Source organism: Muntiacus reevesi, chromosome 11 (genome assembly GCF_963930625.1).
Source record: "Muntiacus reevesi chromosome 11, mMunRee1.1, whole genome shotgun sequence".
Taxonomy (NCBI): domain Eukaryota; kingdom Metazoa; phylum Chordata; class Mammalia; order Artiodactyla; family Cervidae; genus Muntiacus; species Muntiacus reevesi.
Genome location: NC_089259.1, coordinates 16,530,553 through 16,557,170, shown reverse-complemented (window position 1 = coordinate 16,557,170; position 26,618 = coordinate 16,530,553). Strand labels below are relative to the sequence as shown.

Below are 26,618 nucleotides of genomic sequence, written 5' to 3'. Positions count from 1 at the left end.
GGGAGAAATATCAATAACCTCAGATATGCAGATGACACCACCCTTCTGGCAGAAAGTAAAGAGGAACTAAAAAGCCTCCTGATGAAAGTGAAAGAGGAGAGTGAAAAAGTTGGCTTAAAGCTTAACATTCAGGAAACTAAGATCATGGCATCTGGTCCTATCACCTCATGGGAAATAGATGGGGAGACAGTGGAAACAGTGTCACACTTTATATTTTTGGGCTCCAAAATCACTGCAGATGGTGATTGCAGCCATGAAATTAAAAGACGCTTACACCTTGGAAGGAAAGTTATGACAAACCTAGATAGCATATTAAAAAGCAGAGACATTACTTTGCCAACAATGGTCTGTCTGGTCAAGGATATGGTTTTTCCAGTGGTCATGTATGGATGTGAGATTTGGACTGTGAAGAAAGCTGAGCGCCGAAAAATTGATGCTTGTGAACTATGGTGTTGGAGAAGACTCTTGAGAGTCTGTTGGACTGCAAGGAGATCCAACCAGTCCATCCTAAAGGAGATCAGTCCTGGATGTTAATTGGAAGGAGTAATGCTGAAGCTGAAACTCCAATACTTTGGTCATCTCATGCGAAGGGTTGACTTGTTGGAAAAGACCCTGATGCTGGGAGGGATTGGGGGCAGGAGGAGAAGGGGACGACAGAGGATGAGATGGCTGGATGGCATCAACGACTTGATGGGCATGGGTTTGAGTAAACTCCGGGAGTTTGTGATGGACAGGGAGGCCTGGCGTGCTGCGATTCATGGGGTCGCAAAGAGTCGGACACGACTGAGCGACTGAACTGAGCTGAACTGAACTGAACTGTTTTATGCTTAACTACATATTCTTTTCCCCCAGCAAAAAAGTCTTGTACTTCCTGGCTCCTCTTTACCTTTTGGGAGCAGTTCCTCCCAAAAGCTATCTGAGAAGTTATCTCCTGGCTAGGGTCCTCAGTAACTAGTGTTTGATCATCTACCCTTTGAGGACAGAATCATTCTGTTGTAGGTATTCGGTCAGTTTAGTCGCTCAGCTCTGTTCCACTCTTTGCGACCCCATGGACTGCAGCAAGGCCAGGCTTACAGGTCCATCACCAGCTCCCGGAGTTTACTCAAACTCATGTTCAACCAGTCGGTGATGCCATCCAACCATCTCATCCTCTGTTATCTCCTTCTCCCGCCTTCGATCTTTCCCAGCATCAGGGTCTTTTCCAGAGTCAGTTCTCTGCATCAGGTGGCCAAAGTATTGGATACTTTGGGATACTGGACAAAGTATGGGATATTTTGGGACAACGTATTGGATTTGGGATGCTGCTGTAGCCCAAAGGCAGTATTTGGCACAAAAACAGGAATGCAAGTTCCTGTTTTCTGAACGAACCCCGTTTTACAGATGAGGCACCTGAGACTCGGAGATGTTAACATCACACAGGTGGTGGCGTTGGTCATCTCTCCATTACATTTCGCTAGGAAAGCTTCGGGTTTCTGAGCGCCGACCGCAGATCTGATGTGCAGGCTGCGGTGTCCAGTTACAAAGGTTAAAGTTTGCTCTCTGTCCCCCTTCCCGAGCCAGTCAGCGGTAACGCCTGCTGCTCTCGCCCGGGGCCACCACCGCAGAGTTAATCCGAGGCTCCGCCCCATGGGCGGGGCTAGGGGCGGTGCGCGTGTAGGGAGCAGCAGCGTCTCCGGCCGTCTCGAGGTTCTGCGCCTGCGCGCGGCGCCCAGGGGACTTGGTCCGGCTGAGAAATGGCGGCCTCCGTGTTCTACAGCCGGCTCTTGGCTGCCGCCACGCTGAGGAGCCACCGACCCCGGACGGCGCTGCCGGCCGCCGCCCAGGTATTGAGGCCCTTTCCGATCCCGCCTTGAGGGTTGGCAGGAGAAAGGGCGAGGTGGAGGGCTGGCTCCTGTGGGCGAGGTGCGAGGGGGCCCGGGGCCCGGCTCCGGTCACTCCGCAGTCGGTGACATTGGGTGACAGGGGGGGTGCCCCGCCGGAGTGGTGGGCAGCTTGCCCGGGAGTGCTGCCCGCCGGGCCTGCGAACGGGCTCATGTTTGCGCCTTTTTACTGCAGCCTAAAATCTGCGAGGAGCTCCGGCCGTCTGGCCGTAGCTGCTCACCTTGTTATTGAGAGGGCGGCGGCGGGGAATGCTCCGAAAGGAGAGGCGGGGGGCAGGACACCTTCTCCTGCTTGCTCCTGGCTCCGGCGCGGTGGGCCGAGGCTTCCGCGGCTCTTTGAGGAGGAGGGCATGCCCTTCAGACACACTTTTGTGCCTCTTGGATGCTTCGCAGAACCAGCACTGCTTGCTGACTGGCCCTTCCTGAGACGAGGCCGGGAAGCTTCCCCGGGAAGCTTCCCGTTTCCCCCAGGTAGTTGTTTAATAGTGAGAATGAGATGATGTTCACCAACTTATCAATTGGGGAAATAAAATAATCTTTTGGGTTGCTTTTTTTTTCTGCATACACAATAGCATCATAGCCTCAGAGTGTGTGTGTGTGTGTGTGTGTAAGTGTGTGTGTAAGTAAAAGTAACGGAGCAAGGGCTTGTGTGTCCATGGCATAGAAAGCCAAATTCTGACAGGGGTTGTTTGCAGCAAAATAAGGGTTTGTTTGCAGGGCACCAGGCAAGAGAGTAGGAGACAAGGCACAGATCCACTGCAGCTTGATCTTTCAGTTAGGAGTTCTTTTTTTTTTTTTTTTAAAAAGGAGTTGTATTAAAGGGGGAGAACAAAGAAGTTGGGATTAATCATTGGCTTGTGTAATTTCTGTGACATTTCTGATTCTAGTGTCAGGGAGTTGAGTTGTCTATTATTTATGATTCTGTGATAAGTGGTCTAAGGCTTGGGGCCTATTAACTCATCTTGTCATGGAGAAGCAGCCTGGGTTTGTTCTTTAATGATGGTACCTGCAGTAGCAGTTTTAGGACATGAATGATGTTGTGAACACAGCAGTTTTAGTCATCAGACTCTGGTTGATTAGTGTTCAGATAGCACAGGATTGAGGTAGGAGGGGATAAGAAAGGGAATAAAGTTTTGGGTAAAGAGATTAATCATAAATTCAGTAAGGGAATTTGGTGGTAGGAGGCATTGGTTTCTTGTGTGTTGGAGCATTTGCTGTCTGCCAGGAACTGTGCCAAGCGTTTTACATGTAGTTTTTCATTAGGCTTTTGGGCAACACTGTAAGGAAGTCATTAATCTCCATATCAGTGATGGAGAAACTCCGGCTAAGAGAACGAGTCATTTGGTCTAGATCACCAAGCAGGTGAGATCAGAACTGGGCCTTCATTCCGGAAGCATGTAGCTCCAAAGTCTCTGTGTTTGAATCTGCTCTACAGTTTTTTCTAGAGCATGAGAATTAGACAATTCTTCCCAATATATGTTGACACGAACAAACTTGTGGAAGGGTAGGATTAGCTTCATAAGTCATTTCTAGAGCTTTTGGTTGTGTTTTGGAAGTAACTTCAGACATGCTGTAAATGAATTTAGACTTTTTTTTTTCTTTTTAAAGCTATTCATTATTTCAATCTAGTGAATTCTTTGAGTTTGCTTCCTAACAGGAGAAGTGATTTTCTTTTTTTTTAGCCTTGAACTTCCTTCTTTTGGGTCTTAAAGGGTTTTTAGAAAATGAGGCTTTGGTGAACAAATCTGTTTCCCTTCTAATCATCATCTTTATACTTTTGGAAATTCCTTTAAAAGTCTTTATTTCTCCTTATAGAGATGCCTAATATATTGTCTTAAACATCTCTTCCACCCTCACTTTAAGAAATACAGCTTTGGAGTTTGAAATCACCTTAGTCTAACCCCTTGCTTTTATTTTTAATTTGATCTTTAATTTGTATTGGAGTACAGTTGATCAATAATGTTGTGTTTCAGGTACAGTTTAGTGATTCAATTATATATATATTATACTCAATTATATTTATATATATCAATTATATACGGATATATATATGTGTGTGTGGTATACATATAAATACATTCATTCTTTTTCAGACTCTTTTTCCCATCTAGATTATTACAGAATATTGAGTAGAGTTTCTTGTGCTATAGAGTAGGTCCTTATTGATTATCTGTTTTATATATAGTAGTGTGTCAGAGAAGGCAATGGCACCCTACTCCAGTACTCTTGCCTGGAAAATCCCGTGGATGGAGGAGCCTGGTAGGCTGCAGTCCATGGGATCACTAAGAGTTGGACACGACTAAGCGACTTCCCTTTCACTTTTCACTTTCACTCATTGGAGGAGGAAATGGCAGCCCACTCCAGTGTTCTTGCCTGGAGAATCCCAGAGACGGGGGAGCCTGGTGGGCTGCCGTCTATGGGGTCTCACAGAGTTGGACACGACTGAAGCGACTTAGCAGCAGCAGCAGCAGCAGTGTGTATGCGTTAATCCCAAACTCCTAATTAAGTGTTCCCCACCCTTTCTGGCACCAAGGACCAGTTTTGTGGAAGACAGTTTTTCCACGGGCTGGGGGAGCGGGGATGGTTTTGGGATTATTCAAGTGTATTATATTTATTGTATACTTTATTTCTATTATTATTACATCAGCTCCACCTCAGATCATCAGGCGTTAGATACCGGAGGTTGGAGACCCTTGTCCTAATTTATCCTTCTTCCCCAAGTTTCCCCTTTGATAACACTGTTTTTGAAGTCTGTGAGTCTGTTTCTGTTTTGTAAATAAGTTCGTTTGTATCTTTTTTTTTTTTTATTACACATGTAAGTGATATCATATATTTATCTTTCTCTGACTTAGTATAATGATCTTGAGATCCATCCATGTTCATGCAAATGGCATTATCTCATTCTTTTTATGACTGAGTAGTATTCTGTTGTTTAGATGTACCACATCTTCTTTATCCAGTCCTCTGACAGTGGACATTTAGGTTGCTTCCATTATCTTGGCTATTGTCAATAATACTATGAAGAATGTTGGGTCTAACCCCTTACTTTCGTAGATGGGGACATAGAGGTGCAGAGCTTAAGCAATCTTGTTCAGGGTCACCCATTGAGTTTAGCAAATTCTCTTAAACATTTTGTTTAGTGCTTTGACTCTCTTCTTGTGTCTCTGTATCTTTTGTCCAGTGTATATTTGATAAAAATAGTTCAAGTTATGAGCATATTAAACAATTTTAGATATATTCTTGTCCGTTGTGAATCATACTCCCTAGTAACTACACTTCCCCACTTTTGAATAAGTATTACTTAAACTCAGTATGGATTGGAGAGGTGGTGGTGTAGGAGTTTGGCCAGGAGTTGGTGACTTTTTGGCAGTAGGAATCTTCTAAGTGATACATCAGGAAAGAAAAATGCATCAGTGTGGGGAATCTTTGTGATTATGCAGGGATTTGTATTACCATCATGATTCCTAGCTGATGATATTTCAAGTTATAGCTTCTAGTGGCACAAGGAAAGGATTATCAAAATATTTCTGATATTTAAAAAAAACCTTAATGTGGTCTGAAAAGCTATCAGCAACACCTTATGAGTACTACTAAGTCTTTTAGACATTTGAAAGAAACCATAGAATTTTGTGTCATGAATTTATCATCAAGCTTTTTTGGAAAAATTTCAAGCTGATAGGTATGTTTCAACTATACAGTGAACACCCATATCACCCTCACCTTCATTTAACATTTTGCCACATTTTCTTTATCTTTAAAAATTTACATGTTATTCATTTTATATAATTTATATAAATATGTCACTTAAAATATTATATAAATTAAAATATTATGTATAATATATAATTTATGTACATATGCATGTATATATAAATTATATTCATGTATTTTTGTTGAAGTATTTGAGAATAAGTTTCAGCTATCATTGCACTCCATCCTTAGATATTGCAACATATGTCTCTTAAGAATGAGAGACACAAATAACCACAATATAGTTATCATACTTTAGAAATATAAAATTGCCATAATACTAATATCTAATGTATAGGGCAGATTTGTATTTCCCTAGTTGTCCCTGAAATGTCCTTTTTAGCTGTTAGATTTTTTTTTTTTTTAAACTAGAATCAAGCCTCTGTAGTATTTTTTCTGGTCTGTCTGGACAATTACATTCCACCTGGTGATTATGCCCACTCTTACACGTGTTGCAGCTGTTTATTTACACATCTGTGAACTCTGTGGTTGGGACTTAGTTGATCTCATTCTTTTAGTGTTCCTAGTACAGTGTCTGGTATATAGGCATCCAAAAAATGTTTCAGTGCATGACTGTTTTTACCAAGCTTATGCTAGGTACTCTGCCTTGGCCCCCTTATTTTTTATTATTTTGAGGTATAATTTCTGTACAGCAAAGTACATAATTTATATACAACTTCAGTTTTTGCTGTTCATTTGCTAAGTTGTATCTGACTCTGTGATCCCATATGGGTAGCTAGATCAATTTGTATGTATGAATCCATCTTTGTAGCTGCCGTTCAAATCGTGGTATATATATGTGTGTTTTTAGCCTTCGGAAGGCACTCTCTTTATCAGTACTCACCAACAGGTAACCTTCCACTTGTTCTGACTTCCATCACTGTATGTTAATTGAGTTTGAACTATATTAAAAAAATTGTATAAGTATGTATTGTTGTGTCTGGCTTCTTTCCCTTAAAATTGTACTTGTGAAATGAATCCATTGTTTTGTGAGCAATACGTTTTTCCTTTTTTGCTCTGTACCCTTCTATTGATATAGTACATTTTACCCATTCTTCTATTTTTAAAACGATTTAAATTATTTGTTTTTCTATTTTGGCTGTGCTGGGTCTTCATTGTGGTGCTTAGTTGCCTCAAGGCATGTAGGATCTTATTTCTCCTACCAGAGATTAAAACCATGTTTCATGCATTGAAGGGTGGATTCTTAACCACTGGACACCAAGGAAGTTCCTACCCCTTCTTCTGTTGATGAGTAGTTGGGTTGTTTCCATTTCCTTGTCTATTATGAGTAAGCCTGCTATATATATGCCTTTTGATAGACTAAGCACTCATTTCTCTTGAGGCTTTACCCAAGGGTGGGATTTCACAAGGTAGATGTACACTGAAGTTTAGGAGGTTGTTAGTTTTTAATACTGAAGTGAAACTAAATCAGGGAATTGAGCTAACAAGAGAAATTTTATCCAGCATTTTAGCTTACCAAATGAATCAGAAATAGCTTGCTATTCTATGTGATTGATTTGTTAGACTATTCGTTCTCAAACTGTAGAGTGCTTAAGAATCAACTGAATAACTTTACAAATGCAGGTTTTTTTGTGGCACAGTTCAGAGATTCTGCTTTTATAGATGAGAGTAGGGCCTTGGAACCTGCATTTTGGGGGCATTCCTAGGGAATCTTGATGCAGGTGGTTCATGAACCCTCTTTAAGAAGCAGACTGTTTTCTATGAGATTGTTTTAAATTTATTTCTTATGATACTCTGTGTTTCATATGAACAATGTTTCAGCATTCTTTGTGGAGATAATAGAAATGTATGGATGGATAACATTTAAATGTGTGATTCCAACAGCACTTAATTTGTTCTGCATATTGCCATATAAAGTTGATAGAACTGAGGAGTCTGGAAAAAGGTTGAGAAGTGTTTCTGTGTGGTGTTAATGATGGTTTAAGACTAGGCTGTAACTTAGGGGATAGTTTTGGAACCCATAGATGCTCGAGATCTTTTCTGATTGCATCCTTCTTTCAGTACTTCTCATTGTTATGGCCCTACAACCAGACGCTGACAACTCTCATACTCCTTTGTCTTTCAGCAATGACTTATTTAGTTTGTAGAGGGATATCTTGTTTCTGTTTCCTACTTATTTCTTTTTGAAAAAATAATTCTTAACTCAGCCCGCGCCCCGCACCGCCCCCGCCCCGGACGGATGTTTTAGTAGAGAAAACTCCTGCAACTGTATAAAATAGCACTTCTTATTTTTTAATTTTCTGTCTTTTTACTCTTATTGCTGTTTGGCGTATTTTCTTTCTTTATTGTTTGTGCCTCCCCCAACTCCCGACATACAAATACATACTAAACTGTAAGCTTTAGGTGCAAGGATTTTGTTGGGTTGACCTCTCTATTTCCAGTGTCTAGGTGCTCAGTGAGTTTTTGAGTGAATGAATGTTTTACATAGATTGAAAAAGGGAAGTTGGTGGGGCATTTCTTTCTTAGAAGCTTTCACAGTTTGTGAAGCACGTACACCTAAAGGGGTTTATAAAAGGAATAGTTTAGAAGGAATGCATTAAAGATGATATTGCAGATTGTAATTTGCCAAGTATTCGATGGAGAGTTTCAGAAAGGAAGTTTATTGAAAAGTGATCTCAGGATCAATACCTGTGGGAGAGTGAAGGAAGGAGGATTGACTGCAACTCTAGTGTAGTGCAGTGGGACCTCTGCTCTTCCTATGGGAGGTCTGCAACTAGGATGATCCTGAATTGTCCCAGATTGGGGTGAGGTGCCAGGTATTTGGACTTTCCCGGTGCCTTAGCAATAAAGAACCCACCAGCTAATGCAGGAGACATAAGAGACGTGAATTCGATCCCTAGGTCGGGAAGATCCCCTGGAGAGGGCATGGCAACCCAGTTTTTCCAGTATTCTTGCCTGTAGAATCCCATGGACAGAGGAGCCTGGCGGCCTCAGTTCATAGAGTCACAAAGAGCTGGACACGACTGACTGAGCGGCTGAGCATGCACACGCACACCAGGTTTTTACGTCCCTACCCTGACTCTCATTGGTCAGGCATTGGCTACAGAAAGGCTCCAGTGAGGGCACTCAGCTGAGGCCTGTCAGCTGCCAACCCTCCCAGCAGCTGGGGCTATGAATGCCTTGGTCCTAAGTGGGGATCTGGGCGGCACACCACGATGTGCAGTGCTGATGAAGTCGGGGTTTGAATTTTGAATGTATGAAAGATTGATGGTACCACATCATACAGGTACCTCATGTCTTGTGTCAGGCAATTTGTTAGGTGCTGGAGGAATGATGGAGAGAAGAAAGATGGGAAGGATTTTTGATTTGGTGGAAATAGGAGATTGGTTTTAGATCTGCAGAATTTGGCTTTGAGGTAGAAATGCTCTGTAGATCATTAGGGATATGGAGGTATAGCTCAAATGAAAGTTAAAGACTAGCGATATTGAGGAAAAAGTTAAAACTGTAAGGGTCACTTTTGATGTTTAGCTAGTAAATTAGCTGTTAGTTTTGTGCTGTAATTTACTCTGAATATGATATTTTGATGTTTTAATATGACAATTTTGTTATAGTTTTGAAGAATCAAGTACTCCAAAGTATTTTGAAGTGTTTTTAACAAGAATTTCTGCTAAATCACTCTTTATATAAATATGTACCCAATTTCTCTAGGTCCTGGGAAGCTCCGGATTGTTTAACAACCATGGAGTCCAAGTACAGCATCAACAGCAAAGGAATCTCTCTCTGCATGAATACCTGAGTATGGAATTGTTGCAGGAAGCTGGTGTCTCCATTCCCAAAGGACATGTGGCTAAGTCACCAGATGAAGCTTATGCAATCGCCAAAAAATTAGGTACTAAATTAAGAAATAGGTTCTCAGATAAGATATGAACTTTACTTCTGGCTTATGACAACTTTTGACTTTTCTTTTATATTTTTTCAAATAAGTTTTATTCATGTAAAAGAGAAGGTAGAACTTAGGATTTTGACATGCTAAAATTATTGAGATTTTCTGAGCTCCCATAGTGCCCGTAACTTAAGAATCAAAGTTTCAAGAAGCTGAAGTCCTGTGTTTATAGTCTTTTGAGCTGAAGTCCTTTGGGGAAGGAAATCTGACTCTGTTGATTCTTCAGGGAATGGTGAAAGATGTTAGCTATTTATGTATTTGTAAAGAGAAGTCTGGGGCTTCCCAGGTGGCATAGTGGTAAAGAATCTGCCTGCCAGTGCAGGAGACCCAAGAGACTCTGGGTTGAGAAGATCCCCTGGAGTAGGAAATGGCAGCCGGCTCCAATATTCTTGCTTGGAAAATTCCCCAGACAGAGGAGCCTGGCGGGCTGCAGTCCATGTGGTCACAGAGAGTCAGATATGACTGAGTGACTGAGAACACAAGGAGAGGTAGAGTGTTTCCCTGTCTTTTTTTGGACATGAAAAATAGAGAATCAGAAGGAGAAAAAAAGAAGTTCAGCATTAGAATGTAAGCTCTATGAGAGAAGGGCTTCTTTGTCTTTTATTCACTGATAGACCCCAACCTCTTAGAAGAGGGCTTGACCCTTAGGTAATCAATATTAATATAAATGTTAATCTTTTTAAATGAATTAAATAGTTGCCCATGTTTATTAGATTCTTTTACTGATAATAGAAACCTTAATAGCTTTGATTAATTTGAATTTATGTTAATCTCAATTAAAAAATAAATGTGGAGTTTGGAAAGTATGCTTCACTTTATATTTTTAAGGATCTAATAGGAGAACATGTTAATGAGTAATGTACTAGCTATACACTGCATTTTCTTTTTAGCAGTATTTAAAATCACACCAATTTTATGTATTAATAATTATCATAATCTCTCTTGTATGTACATTTGACTAATATGCCTTTAAATGTGCTTTGGTGAAAGTTTTGCTTTTATTATTTTTTTAGGAAAGATGTGGAACATTTTAAACTGTTGAAAATTGTAAAAGTTTTCGTCTCTATCTGTACTTACTTGTTTCTAGGATGGATTTTTGTTTCAAAAGTGAAAGCATGTAGAAGATCAAAAGGTTGTCATCTATCATATGATATGTTTTTGAATGGGGGTCACTCTTGATTTCCTTGTCTTGGAAGTATGGTTTTTAATTTACAGTTTTGTTTATTCTTAATCAGAAAAACAGTTCTTTTTATTCAGATTACAAGCAAACTTCTTTTTATTCAGTAAAAATCTGATGCAAATTCATACTAATTTTGGTGAAATTTTTGTTAATTAATGGTATCCTGCAGTGTGAACTTGTCCATGGTAAAAGATGTACCTCATTTTAACCTTTAAAACATCATGTATATTAGGGGCTTAAAAGCCATGGGTCAAAAGGGTCATGGCTTAAAGAAAACTCATGATTGTATTTCTGTAGTATTTCTTTCAAAGGCACTTTTTAATAACTACCTTCTTGAGATTCAGTCTTAGATATATGACCTAAATGTTAATTTCTAAAGACCCAGATAACTAGGAAGCAAAAGGCTTTCTTATTCTACCCTTCTGTACTTAAGGATGAATTTCAGACATTTGACTTTCTTCTTTTAATTTTGTTAGTTTAATCTTTTGAGTGATTAATTTTTTCATTTACTAGTTCTTTCCTTCTTCATAAAGCTGAAGGCATAAAGTGTTTTCCATACACTTTATGTGATAAAAGGGTCAGATTTAATGAAGCCAGTTAAAGCTGGTGTTTCTTTTTCTGCTTCCAAATTATTATAATTGGTTTTCTTAGTTTTCCGTATATTTTCTCATTTAGTCAAATTTCACTATGTTGTCAAAAAAAATAATTTGTGTACAAACTTTTTCATAAAATAAGCAGGGTTTATTCAGATGCAAGTTTCTTGATTTATTTACTCACTGTAAAAATCTTTAATGATTTCTAGCTGTGGAAGAAAGAATAGTTAATATATAGGATATATTGTAGCTGTGAAATTTCTGACAAGTTCTCTGGATCCAGGACTTGGAAGTAGTAAGGAGCAGATAAGCAGCTCTGATTTTGAGGCCCTTGGAACTGAAGGCATCATGTTTATCTAGAAAGTGTGCTTTTGTCAAAGAAGGCTGCAAAATGACGATTGTCATAGGGAGTGGGGTTAGTGACAGATAGGACCTTTAAATCTAAAGGGCCAGAAACACTACATTTTAAAAGATGCATTTCATCGCTACTTGAAGAATGTTGAAACAATTTTGTTTTTTGTGGTGAGTCATTAATACCAGAAGATACCGATTATGGAATGTAATTGTACAAGTTGTGTCATGAGGTGCCCTAGAAATACACCTGATTCTTTCCATCTAGCTAGCAATTTTCAGTGCTGATTTTGGCTAATTTTTGCTTCTCAGTTACTCCAAAATTCATAGAATGTTAATTCCCATTAAAAAAAAAAGTCTTACCTCACCAACTGATAAACTAGGGCAAAAATGTGTTACAGATGTGACAAAGTATTGCTTCCCTTCAGTCCTGTGGCTGGCAGGAGAAGTTTAGTTAGCATGAGGCCTGGGGCCACTGAGCCCTGTAGCTGGTAACTCCTTCCAGAAGAGCTCTGACCTCTTTCCCCAGTATTCCCTACAAATTCTATCATTTTCTGGCATTATCATTATCATGACATCTGTCATGATGTGATAAAAGTTTGAAAACACTGCCCTAGCGGCAAGCTTTACCTATTGTGAATAATTGAAGTTAGGGATAGGAGAATGGTTGGAAAGAAATCTAATTCGGTATTTTAAGACTCATAGGAGTCACACAATGAAGGGTGACAGAAGAAAATGGAATGGAATGGATTATCAAAGGGTTGTTAAGCACAGAGAAATGAAATAGTTATAATTTGGGGTCAGTTCTAAGAGCAGGTTCCCATCTCCTTACAGTTACTGCTTTAAGAAAACATGGTTTCACTAAGACATTTGGTAGAATTCTTATGATTTCCCTGTTGATCATAGAAATATAGTTTGGATTCTAGTATAGTTGAGATAGAATTTCTCTCTGGTTAAATAAACATGCAGAGGGTGCAAAATAGTGAATGTCAGCCTGGAGGCAGATTTCTATTGGCGTACAACAGGACTTTGCCTTTTTCTGATGTCTTATTAGATGACTGTGTATGAGGAGTGCTTAACTACATTTGTGAATGACTAAAGCTAGGAGGGATGGTGAATATACTTTAAAAATAATTTTGGTACCCACAAATTTTGCTCTTGTCTGACTAGAGAAAGGGTCAAATCCAGTAAGACTGAGCTCTCTGCTCATTGTTATATCAAGAAGTCTAGCACAGTATCACCTATGTAGATGTAACTGTTGATTGAATTAATGAAATTGAATAAAATCTTTCTTTCAATCATTTGTCCTCAGATTTATCTTCTAGTACTCCCTGTTTTGCTAGCTGATGAGATTGTATGTCATTACTTGTATTTCTTTTTTTGCTCTTCTTTTGTTGTGAAAGACTTTTTTAGAAGGAACTTTTGAAGAATCTTTTGTGCCCTTAAGGAGTTTATTTTCCTAAGAAAAAGAAAATTGACACTGGGGGAAGAGCTTTCTGTTTTGTAAAATGTTTTTGAAGAAATAGAATTTCATTACTCTTACTTAATAGATCAGTATGTTAAGTTCCCAGCTTGATGAATAGGAATGTTTGAATTTAGCCCAGCAAAGCATCAGTTTAACTGTTGTCCATTTTTATATTACATTTATACTGTTTGGATTATAGATATCCTTTTTGGATTTAAATGAATACTTAAGTACTGGAAAACTAACCAGAAACAGGTAAAATGACTAGTGGCTGCTGCTTTTGTCAGTAATTTGGGCGTGAACTCTAATTTGCCCTAGTCCCTGAGGCTGCCTGTTGTCTTCTCAATAAGGAAATTATTGTCAGTTTTAAGGAAATTTCTGAACTTTCTCTAATCTTTATCTAAAATTAGTTGTTACATTTGAGAATGGTGGGTACTGTGGCAAATTAAAATAATGTCTTGTGTAAACAAAATACTTTTTAGTCATTTCTGGTTGTAGGGCCCAAGATTTCCAATTCAGATTTTTTAAGAGCAGTGGAAAATCTGGATTCATAAGAATTCTCTTGGTTTGTAAATGTTCTTTTATTCATCATTCAGAATATATTGTGTTCTAGGAACTCTCCCAGGACCTTGTAAATATCACTGAGCAAGATTCTGCCCTTCTGGAGTCTATATTTAGTGGGGGAGCAAAACAAAAATGATAAACATGAGAAAATTATGTTTGAAGGCGATGACTTCTATAAAATAAAGAACAGGGTAAGGTGGATTGGTCACGGGTGGGCAGTCGCAGTGTTAAGTAGAGTGATCAGGGTAAATCTCATGGACAATTTAGACTTAAAGAAAAACTGAAAAGGAATGGGTACCTTTCCTAAATGGATACCTGAATGCAGAGTATTCCAGGGAGAGAGGTTGCTGGGAGCCAGATCCTGAAGAAAGACAGGAACGTGGCCAGGACCAGAGAGACCAGAGTGCTGGTGTGTGAGCAGTGAGGAGGACGTGATACAGGGCAAGAGTTCTGGGGGAGTACACGGAGCCTTGAGGCCACTGTAGGGACTCTGCCTGTAACTCCCGGGCAAGTGGGCATTCAGTGCAAGGTTTTACGTAGAGGAGTTTCATGCTCACTTTGGCTGCTGCCAAGAATATCCTCTTGGGGATGAGAGTAATCTAGGTGAGAGGTCATGGTGGCTGGGTTCAGGGCCGAAACTGGAGGCGATGACAAGTTGTCCAGAGACTGGATACATTTTGAAGGTGGAACCAGTATAATTTCCTGACTGAATGTTTGGTGGAGTGTGAGAAAGGACTTTTTTAAAAAACACTGCCTGAACTGAGTCACAGAGTTGTCTTCTGACTTGTGTACATTTCCAGTGTGAACACATTCATATCATTAGTGAAAGTTGCTTAGTCGTGTCTGACTCTTTGCGATCCCATGGACTATATAGACCATGGAATTCTTCAGGCCAGAATACTGGCGTGGGTAGCTGTTCCCTTCTCCAGGGGATCTTCCCAACCCAGGGATCGAACCCAGGTCTCCCACATTGCAGGCGGATTCTTTACCAGCTGAGCCACCAGGGATGCCCGAGAATACTGGAGTGAGTAGCTGTTCCCTTCTCCAGGGACTTCTGACCCAGGAATTGAACTGGGGTCTCCCGCATTGCAGGCAGATTCTTTACTAGCTGAGCTAACAGGGAAGTCTAAACATTTTGTAGTAATTGTTCCAGTGTAAACTTTTGATCATTTCTTATTTGATCACAATCTGTATTTGTTACCTCCTTGAGTAGGTGAGGGTGCCCTCTCATCTGGCTTGGTATATGCATGTTAGAGACTGGCCTTTCCTGGTGGTAGAATTCCGATCTTTAGCCTATTCAGATACACATTTATGGAGTGGTCGTTACATCCCAGGGACCTCTTTGTGCTGGGGATACAACAAATAAGATGACAGTGTCCTTCATCCTGACCTCAAAGGTTAATTGTTTTTCATAATGTAATAGTGGTGTTACGCTGCTGTAACTGTAACTGAACAAACATCTGTGCTCAGTCATGACTGACTTTGAGACCCTGTGGACTGTAGCCCACCGGGTTCCTCTGTCCATGGATTTTTCCTGGCAAGAATACTGCAGTGGTTGCCATCTCCTCCTCCAGGGGCTCTTCCCCACCCAGGGATCAAACCCTTGTCTTCTGCAGTGGCAGGTGGATTCTGCAGATTCAGGCGGTAACACTGCACCACCCGAGTATGGGCAAAATACTATGAGAAGCAAAATGAGGAGGCTCTGAAATTCTGCCTGTCTCGGGAGACAGAATGTTCCTCTAAAAAGTGTTGATCGGGATCATGAAGAGTAGTACCTAAGCTAAACAACTAGTTTGATAATTTTCTTCATCATGTTAGAAAAGGAAGGAAAAGAGATCAGTTTACCTGTTAAAGAAGAAAAATTCAGATTATTTTCTGAAAAAATGTCTTAAAGACTTGGAAGCATACCATTCTGGAATCTTTGGATAAACATGCCTTAATTCCTATCATCCCTCTCACAACAGTACAGCTGGAGAGTGTAAGTGGGATGGCGTGAACTGGTATCGGTAGTGGAACTTCCCCTGAAAGTCATGGTACATTTCTACTCAAAGCAGCATTTATACCTCAAATTTTCATAGGATAGCAAGTTTACATATCAATAGGGAGGGAGGAAACTGTTAGGAAGGTACTTGACTCTCAATTTTGTAAATTTCATACCTTGCAGAGTAATTAATATTTAAAGTACCAAATAAAGGTAAACTTATTTTCAGTATGCTTAAGAAATGGTTTAATATGAGTGGCTGATTTTTTTAAGTTTGTGCATCTTTAGGTGGTGAATATTTTAGTGTCCTAATCTAGAAAATCTATGTACATGGAGTGCCTCATTTTCCAACATTGTGGGTAAATGGATCTTTAATTTACTCCGTTTAGTAAGATTGCTAAATATGTATGTTTAATAGCAAAGTATTGTGTGTTGTGTGCTGCTCCATGTGTTGTTTCTAATAGAAGTGGTTTTCTTCTAGGTTCAAAAGATGTTGTGATAAAGGCGCAAGTTTTGGCTGGTGGCAGAGGAAAAGGAACATTTGAAAGTGGCCTCAAAGGAGGAGTGAAGATAGTTTTCTCGTAAGTTTTTTTTTTTGTAAATCATCACTATTAAAAAAATAATGAATATTATAAAAGATGCCCTTATTGAATTGATAAAAATACTGAGATTTAAGTAGTAGGTGAGATAAGGTTTTGGCTGTCATGTGCTTATATTTATCTCACTTGGAGGAGAAGAGAGTTTGAGTTCTTTTTCTTATTTTAGTCCAGAAGAAGCAAAAGCTGTTTCCTCACAAATGATTGGGAAAAAGTTGTTTACCAAGCAAACAGGAGAAAAGGGCAGGATATGCAATCAAGTATTGGTTTGTGAACGAAGATATCCCAGGAGAGAATACTACTTTGCAATCACAATGGAAAGGTCATTTCAAGTGAGTAATTGTAGATATGATGCATTTAGGATGATCTTATTACACTCAGTTTCATAAGTTGATTATTATTTCTGTTTGTATGGGAAAGATTAAAAAGGTATGGTCCATAATCTATTGGTATATTTCAGGAGAACAATGTTTTTGTTTAAAGAAAACAACATGATTAATGCCATAAAACTTAATAGAATCTTATGTAATAAAAACTGTAGGTAAAACCATGCTGAAATAAAATCCACAGAATTTCTAAATTGTTAATTTGCTAAGAGCAGCTTAATTCATCTCTGATTCACCTTTAGATTCCATAAACTGAGAAAATAACTTCTAGCACAGTAAAATAGTCTAACCAAAGAGCAAGTTTCTGGATCCACTAAGAGAATGTGTACCCTTGGCTTCATCTTTGTCTTTTTCAACTTCTTGGAATTTTTATACTTTGAGGTTTGTTTCATAATGACCTGCTACTGGGTAAGTTCAAGGAAGACATTCAGTAGCAAACAATATGCTTCTATGAAACATAACCTTATTCTTCTGCCTTGCTTTCTTTATGGAACTTAATATGCTAGCAATGAATTTAAGACATCACAGGAAGAGAAATTTCTTTCGTAGACCTTGTGCTTGGAGAGGGTGTTGACAGTCATTTTATAGTATAATTATCTGGCTTTTTGAGTGCATTGGTTAAGTTTTATGAGCTGAATCTGTATGCTAACTAGCTTGTCTTTTGAAGCAGACTGGGTTCATATTTGGTAGCCCTGGTCAAGATTTGATGTAAAGCATCACTAAATTATATAATTGGTAATATGACAGAAATTTTAAGAGTCATGAAACTCTTTTCTTATATAAAACATCTTTTAAAAAAATAGCTGTTTTCCATACTGTGTTTTTTTTTTTTAACATTTAATTAAGCCTTCTAATAATTTTTGAGTGATATTATAAAATGTCTTTTGTAACTTTTAATTTTTATCAGAAAGTATTTCTTAAGGTATAACACTAGATGGTAGTAAAAACCCACCCAGGATATAAGATAAAAAGCATTGTTTTGTTTGGAAGTGATGTCTTTACCTCTAGGTTTCTTCATGTGACAGAATTTACTTTTGTAAGTTGCTTTAGAAATGCCATGACAGTAATCTTGTATATTACAAACACTTATAAAAACTATGTTTTTACAAATTCATTTATGTTTTTCTACATTGTCTTTTCCTTTTCAGTGATGTTATATATCAACATCTATCATTCTGTTAGTTATTATGTTTTTACTTTTTGTTATAGCCAGAAACAGGATACATGTGCCTAAACAGTTTGAGATGATGAGTCCTGTTATATTGCACATTCAGAGTAGCTCATTTTGATGGGAATAAATGTAGCAAACTGAATATGTTTTAAAGATACAGCTATAACACTGTGAATGTGTTTTATTAAAGATATGTTAAAGCAATAGAGAAAATGATCAAATTTGAATTCATTTTAAGAACTTGAATTTTCAGAGAACTTAGAGTCTTATTAAGGAAAACTGTTTTTATTTCATTTCTACAAGTAATATATAGTTGTAGTAATTCATGCTAAAGATTCAGTAGTATTAGTTGAACCATTCAGCTAAAGACATTATAATATAATATAATATAATATATATATACTATATATATATATTATACTATAATATAATATACTTTGATACTATCATGTTAGACCAATGTGGAGTTGGTTGGTGTTACTTTTGGGGGTAAAATGAACTATTTTGGGAATCCCTATTAAACAACAAAAAATAAGTCAGCCATTTAAGTTAAAAAGAAAAGCACATTTGGATTGAATTAAAGTCATCTGCTTCTGAGTTAGTAGGTCTTTAAAAGTTGATTTGGTTGCTTATCTGTTTTCAGGAGATGAATCATAAGCTCTACTGGTCTTTAGTGTGTATCACATAAGGAAGCCTGAGCAAATATTTACCGTAGGGTTGATGTGACCCCCAAAATTGATTTTAAGTTCCTCTTCAGTATTTTGGCACTTTAAAAAAATCAGGTTTCTTAACATTTGCCTAGTGCCTGTTGGGTACTTTTGGGCTGAGACAAATCTAATTCAACAAATCATATTTGCTACTTAATTTTTCAAGTAAAACACTGCAGGCTGCTGTAAATGAATGGTACATTTAACTCTGTCATTTTTTTTTTTTTTTTTACTTTCTTGGATTAGATTTAAAATGTGCTGCAAAAATTCCAAATGTTAATTTTCCATACTTCTATTTCTTTAAAAAGAGATACATAAAGTGGCTTCTTTGTCATATAATTTTAAATTCAGTTTCATTTTAAGGTAAAACCTTTCGTAAGACCAACAAGAAAAGAGAAATTTAGGCTAAGAATGTGAGAATAGCATTATTAATTTATTTGAAATTACAATTCTTTGCCAGAATTCTTACTGTTCTGTTAATTTATCACTAAAATTTCAGAGTTAAAAAGCAGATAATTTGAATTACCAGTTCATTCAACAGGCATGACCACATGCAAAACTACAGCCATTGTTTTAACAGATCTCTTTCTTATTTTCCTATGGAAGCCTTCTTCTGAATAGTTGGCTACATATTTGAGGGTTTCTGTCTAATTAATTAGTTAGGGAATTAGTACAAAGAGCAGTTAACTTTGTGTTATACATTTAATTTCATATATATTTTTTTAGATTCTTTCCTCTAACTTGCAGCCAACTCTTAGAGATCTAATCATTACTTTAATGAGAATTTAATGTTAACTATTTTTCCCCAGTAGTGCTACCTTTTATGTGGCTCTTCACTTCTCTTATTAGTAGACATGAGAAGAAAAGGACAGTAAAACTAAAATAAAATGTTCAAATAAACTCTAAAAAGTTTATTCATTCTACCTCTTCTTTTGAATAAAATCATATTTGGGAGTTATCTGTAGATTAATTCATCTATATTATACTTCAGTAGCATGACAGTAGTAGATAGACTCTTAAATCTGAACTTTTTCCTCTCTTTAGATCTCTTAAAAGCTTATAATTATGAATTGCCTTTCTAGGGAGGAAATGAAGAATGCCTTTTCATTTGAAGTTTGTAGAGAAAGTAAAAATTATACTTTTAATTTCAAACATTTCCCTTTACTTGAGCTTGCTTCTGTTTTCTTCTTTAGTTTCAGAAAGTCGCAGTGAATTTTTTTGTTAAACTGTGTATGTGTGTATGTGTTGCAGTGAGTTCTGACACCAGGGTACCCAGGGTTGAGCCAGACTTCACAGGTTAAGGGCTCATTCCTCTGCATGACTGACCTTACTTCAGACATCAGTTGCAAATTTAGCTTTCCCAGGTCACGCTCACTTCTGACTAACTGGCAACAAATTTAGGGATTCCTAGTATCCCTCATTCTGTCATTTTTGAGATTGCATATAAGTACTGCATTTCGGACTCTCTTGTTGACCATGATGGCTACTCTATTTCTTCTAAGTGATTCCTGCCCACAGTAGTAGATATAATGGTCATCTGAGTTAAATTCACCCATTCCAGTCCATTTTAGTTTGCTGATTTCTAGAACATTGACATTCAGTCTTGCCATCTCCCTTTTGACCACTTCCAATTTGCCTTGATTCATGGACCTAACATTCCAGGTTCCTATGCAATATTGCCCTTTACAGCATCGGACCTTGCTTCTATCACCAGTCACACCACAACTGGGTATTGTTTTTGCTTTGGCTCCATTCCTTCATTCTTTCTGGAGTTATTTCTCCACTGATCTCCAGTAGCATATTGGGCACCTACTGACCTAGGGAGTTCCTCTTTTAGTATCCTATCATTTTGCCTTTTCATACTGTTCATGACCAACAGACTGGTTCCAAATAGGAAAAGGAGTACATCAAGGCTGTATGTTGTCACCCTGCTTATTTAACTTATATGCAGAGTACATCATGAGAAACGCTGGGCTGGAAGAAGCACAAGCTGGAATCAAGATTGCTGGGAGAATTATCAATAACCTCAGATATGCAGATGACACCACCCTTCTGGCAGAAAGTGAAGAGGAGCTAAAAAGCCTCCTGATGAAAGTGAAGGAGAAGAGTGAAAAAGTTGACTTAAAGCTTAACATTCAGGAAACTAAGATCATGGCATCTGGTCCCATCACTTCATGGGAAATAGATGGGGAAACAGTGGAAGCAGTGTCAGACTTTATTTTTTTGGGGCTCCAAAATCACTGCAGATGGTGATTGCAGCCATGAAATTAAAAGACACTTACTCCTTGGAAGGAAAGTTATGACCAACCTAGATAGCATATTAAAAAGCAGAGACATTACTTTGCCAACAATGGTCTGTATGGTCAAGGCTATGGTTTTTCCAGTGGTCATGTATGGATGTGAGAGTTGGACTGTGAAGAAAACTGAGCACTGAAAAATTGATGCTTTTGAACTGTGGTGTTGGAGAAGACTCTTGAGAGTCACTTGGACTGCAAGGAGATCCAACCAGTCCATCCTAAAGGAGATCAGTCCTGGGTGTTCATTGGAAGGACTGATGCTAAAACTGAAACTCCAATACTTTGGCCACCTCATGCAAAGAGTTGACTCATTGGAAAAGACCCTGATGCTGGGAGGGATTGGGGGCAGGAGGAGAAGGGGACGACAGAGGATGAGATGGCTGGATGTCATCACCGACTCGATGGACATGAGTTTGAGTAGATTCCAGGAGTTGGTGATGGACAGGAAGGCCTGGCGTGCTGCAATTCGTGGGGTCACGAAAGAGTAGGACACGACTGAGTGACTGAACTGAACTGAAGTATCCCTTAGGTTCATAATTTCCTAGAATGACTCACAGACCTTAGGAAAATATTGGATTTATGATTATAGTTTTATTATAGCCAAAGTATAAAAGCCAGAACCAGCCAAATGGAGATGCACAGGGCATAGTCTGGGAGAGTCCCACACATAAAGTTTCTATTTGCTTCAGGATTCTGTCACCTTCCTCACATACTTGATATGTTGGTATGTGATATGTTGATATGTCACTTGTTGAAATGTGACAGCACGCAGAGTCTTGTGCAACCTCAGAAGCTCACTGAGCTTTTGGTCTAGAGCTGTCATTTTTTTAAGTTGTGGTCAGCAACATAGAATATGAAATTTACTGTCTTCAACTGCTTTTATGTGTATCTTAACTAAGATCATGGCATCTGGTCCCATCACTTCATGGCAAGTAAATGGGAGAAAAATGGAAAAAATGACAAACTTTATTTTCTTGGGCTGCAAAACGCTATGGATGGTGGCTGCAGCCTTGAAATGAAGACTCATACTCTTTGGAAGAAAAGCAATGACAAACCTAGACAGCGTATTAAAAAGCAGAGACATCACTTTTCCGACAAAGGTCCATATTTTCAAAGCTATGGTTTTTCCAGTATTCATGTATGGATGTGAGAGTTGAACTATAAAGAAGGCTGAGCACAGAAGAATTGATGCTTTTGAATTGTGTTGGAGAAGACTCTTGTGAGTCCCTTGCACAGAAAGATCAAACCAGTCAATCATGAAGGGAATCAACCCTGGATATTCATTGGAAGGACTGATGCTGAAGCTGAAGCTCTAGTACTTTGGACACCTGATGCAGAGAACCAACTTATTGGAAAAGACCTTAATGCTGGAAAAGATTGAGGGCATGAGGAGAAGGGGATGACAAGTAATGAGATGGTTGGATGGCATCATCAACTCAGTAGACATGAGCTTGAGCAACCTCCTGGAGATAGTGAAAACAGGGAAGCCTGGCATGCTGCAGTCCGTGGGGTCACAAAGAGTTGGACACAACTTAGCCACTGAACAGTAACAATATTGAAATCTAGTCATGTAATATTACATTTAAAAGGTACAAAGATGTACTGAGAAGTATATATCTTCCACCCACACAATTTTTTTTCCTTGAAGACTGGTACTTTTAAAAAATCTTTTTTTGTCTAGGTATAATAACTCTCTTTAAAAAAGATAATAAATACTCCCAGCGGCATCTCTTTGGCTGTTGCTGTATTTTGAGGATTTGAAACACTGTATTGTTTTCCAAACAGTAATGAATATTTTGGTTTGGCCAAGAGGTTCATTCAGTTTTTTCCATTAAGACCGCTGTAGGAGTGCTTAGTTGTTTTTAACTTCATTTGAAACACTTTTGTTAGATTGTGTTGTCACAATCTAACTGCTGTCAGATCAGTGAGCTTTTAAAAAAAAAACACATCACAATTGGTGAATTTTTGTATAGCCATTTTAATATTGAAGATGGAAGAAAAAAGCAATGTTTTTGGCATATTACGCTTTATTGTGTCAAGAAAGTAAAAATGCAACTGAAATACACAAAAAAGATTTGTGCAGTAAATGCATAAGGTGCTGTGACTGAGTGAATTTGTCAAAATTGGTTCATGAAGTTTTGTGCTGGATATTTTTCACTGGACAATGCTGCTCGGTCGAGTAGACGAGTTGAAGTTGCTAGAGATCAAATGTGCCTTTTATTTTTACTTAAAAAACTGGACGAAGATTTTGACCAACCCAATAGTATTATTTCTTTACCTTATATCTTGAAATGAATTTGTTACTGAAACATTTAGATGCTGGGGTAGAAAAGTGAAATTAGTCTTTAGGTTTTTTTTCCCCCCCCCCCCGAATTAAGGATCGTATATTCACTGTAGAAATTTTCTTTTTTTAGAAAATGTTGTTGTTCAGTCGCCAAATAGTGACACAAATAACAAAATAAAATAGCAGAAGTCTTATTTAATGTTTTATTTCCTATCTTTCTGTGTGTCTGTGAATAGTGGGAGGGTACACATTTAAGCACATTTTATGTTAAAAAAAAATTGAGTATAAAATCTAGGGTTTTGTACCTTTTTTCCCCCAGATAATACTACTGAATCATTTTCCTTTCCAGAAGCATTAAATAATCTTCAGTAGAATGTTTTTACCATTTCCTATTTTTGCATGTTAAGATTATTTCCAGTTTTGTGCATAGTTTGGCAAATCTATTAGATAATTTTGCTTCAAGGTTTTTTCCTTAACTGATCTTAGGAGACTCAAAAGTTAACTTAATTGGTTAGTATTTATGTCTTACTTTATTCTTCATGATAATAGCCAGAGCTCTTCTTTGAAGGTAGATGGCTTTCTTTTTCACTGACCTCCAGTAGCCTAGAGATTATAAATCGGAAGGTTTGTTCATTAGACTTTCCCTTTTAAATATCAGTAAACTGTTTCTATTATTTTTTTAAATGTTCTTTAAACAATACTTTAATGTCCCTTCAGTTTTTGTGAGAAATATAGAGGTTATATTTCACATATACGTGTATATTTATATTGTTTGGTATGCATTTTGTATATATTTTTAATCCTTTTCCCCTCACAGGTCAGATAGTGTCTTCCTGTTACTTTTCATTTCTTGTCCATTATTTCAATTGAACGTTTAAAAGAACAGTATAGGAGATGCAAGGATAAATTCCCAAGGGGGTTTAAAAATAGTGGGGAGTGACAGATGTATAAGTTCGATAGTATGCATAAATAGATTTTAAGATTTTATTGATGGGTCCAAAATAAAATCTAGCTGTTTTTTCTGTTTCCCTTCCTGCTAGGGTCCTGTATTAATAGGAAGTTCTCACGGTGGTGTCAATATTGAAGACGTTGCTGCTGAGACTCCCGAGGCCATAGTTAAAGAGCCTATTGATATCGTAGAAGGCATCAAAAAGGAACAAGCTGTCCGGGTATGTTGTGTTTTGAAACATTTCTAGGTTTTATTTGGATAATTGCAACACTTAAATTAACTTTATGTAAGTGATTTGCTTGATAAAACTTCTGAAAACATTTTTTTTTGAGTGTTAGGGTATGTTAAATCTTATTTGAAATGGAAGCTTTTTAGAAGTATCTACAGCATTTTACTTCATGTCCTCCATAAATATTTTAATATGTATTTTTAAAAGATAAGGATTCTTTTAAAAGAGCCACTATATGTACCATAGCCATACCTAGTAAAATCAGTATCTTCACTTACCCAGTCATTCCAGTTCCCTAGTTGTCTCATGTTTTTTTTTTTTTTTTTTTTCCTTAGAATCTGTTTGAGTTGGGATCCATATAAATTCCTTCATTGCAGTTGGTTAATAGGTCTCATAGGTCTTCTTCTGGTAGTAGCTTATAGATTTCCTTTTCTTCATTTTCTTCATCCATTTTCTTTCATTTGTTGGAGAACCTGGAGTGATAATACTTTGTTTTTCATACTCTGGATTTTACATCTGCATGGTGGCGTTTAATATGTTCCTGTCCCCCCTTTATATCCTATACACTGAATGGAATGGTAGGGACACTGTCTCATATATCCCTATGATAGATCAGTGATTTTATTTTGGGGATTTTATGGGTGCTTTTAAGAATCTGATTAAAGCTGTGGGCTTTCTCTCAGTGTATTCACATGCACAATAAATTTTGCCTGCAATTTCACTAGTTTTCTCTACCATCCTTCTTGTGTGCCTCTTCCTCTCATTACATTCCCCCTCAAAAAAGAGCTCTCCAAGACAAAAACTTAAGTATGAAGTTAATTATGGTATGTGAGAATTCCTTGGTAATGTTTGTAATATTGCTATTAAATTGTTTATATATAAAAAATAAGTGACCCATCTTAAAAAGAAGTTTGAGTATTAAAGTTTGAATGAAATTAACATCTCTTATCAGGAAACTGTCAAATGAAGCTAATGGTATTGAAGTACAGTAGAGCAGGAATTTTGACTGATACAGAGAACTCCCTGATAAAGCGTGAAGCAAGTCATTTAGGCAAGTGAGTGGTATAAATGTTTAAAGGGGACAGAGATTTGACTCATTAGATAGTTATATGAGAGTGGTAACTAGAGTCTTGAATTTAGATGAGAGAAAACACTTGGTTTACTACAATATTTGAAGGAATAATCTACTAAGTTTGTAGCTTTTTGAGTGATGGATGAATGGAAATACTACTCAGTATAATGTGAGACAAACTGATGTCATACTGTTCTGATCAGAATTTTTTTGCAATTCTCAGATGTTTAAATTTAAAACAGTAGATTGTGACCTCTGAAACTTTTCTAAATAAAATGGTACTTTTAATTTTCTTATTCTTTTATTTTTTTGAAATGTCTTAACCCCAAATGGCATTTCTCAATTAGATCATCCACTTTATTTTATTTGTATTTAATTGTTTGCATTTGACTTCTTGGAAAAACCACATTCACTTTCAAAGAATTTAATATTTTCTATTATTAAAAGTTAAATGTATTGTAGCTTTAGATAACAATTGGAAAATAGGAGAAAACTCCTCCAAAGGGTTCCTGAGCAGCTATGGCAGTTAGGATGAAAAAAAAGAGACATGTAACTTCCATACATGTAGCTTCTTCTGTAGGTTCAAAATTGCTTATAAAACTTTAAAAAATTATAGATCTTTGATAACCTATAGAACTTGTGAACCACAGCCTCTGGGTTGAGACCTTGGTGTATGTATGTTTTACAAAGCTCTTCAGGTATATTTAGCAAGAAATCTTTGCTCAAGACTGTGAACTCTTCTTCTAGATTAGAAGCTTGAAAGTGAAAGTCACTCAGTCATGTCTGACTCTTTGTGACCCCATGGACTATATAGTCCATGGAATTCTCCAGGCCAGAATACTGGAGTGGGTAATATTTCCCTTCTCCAGGGGATCTTCCCAATCCAGGGATCAAACCCAGGTCTCCCACATTGCAGGTGGATTCTTTACTAGCTGAGCCACCAGGGAAGTTTAAGTACTTTGGAATCTAGCATTTATTAGGTGCTCAGTAGATTTTTTAATGAACAGGATTAATACTCATTTTACTAGTCATTTTACTGAATGTGTCTTCATTGGTTGGTAGATACTCTTCATAAATTACCTGAAAGGTAAAATAGGGTTAGTATTTTGGCCATTGTCTTTAGACCAGTGGGATTAGTAGTCTACCTTTTATATGTAGTTTTAATAAAATATAAGCCTCTTTTTTCAGTTTAGGTTGGCTGTAAGGCTCAGTGGCAGTATGGAGGCTATGGGATAAACACGAGAACAGGATTTGAGGTG

The 26,618-nt window shown here is 37.7% G+C and overlaps 1 protein-coding gene across 1 annotated transcript in view; it reads left to right on the top strand.

The window, feature by feature from the left end:
* Window positions 1-1,678: 1,678 nt before the first annotated feature.
* The window catches only part of SUCLA2 (succinate-CoA ligase ADP-forming subunit beta), a 41,459-nt gene continuing 16,519 nt past the window's right edge, over window positions 1,679-26,618 (top strand). Inside the window, exons 1-5 of the mRNA XM_065902034.1 lie at window positions 1,679-1,823; window positions 9,300-9,480; window positions 16,150-16,249; window positions 16,434-16,596; window positions 24,150-24,278. Coding sequence (XP_065758106.1) covers window positions 1,734-1,823; window positions 9,300-9,480; window positions 16,150-16,249; window positions 16,434-16,596; window positions 24,150-24,278 — 663 coding nt within the window. The 5' untranslated portion in view covers window positions 1,679-1,733. The remainder of the gene's footprint in view (window positions 1,824-9,299; window positions 9,481-16,149; window positions 16,250-16,433; window positions 16,597-24,149; window positions 24,279-26,618) is intronic.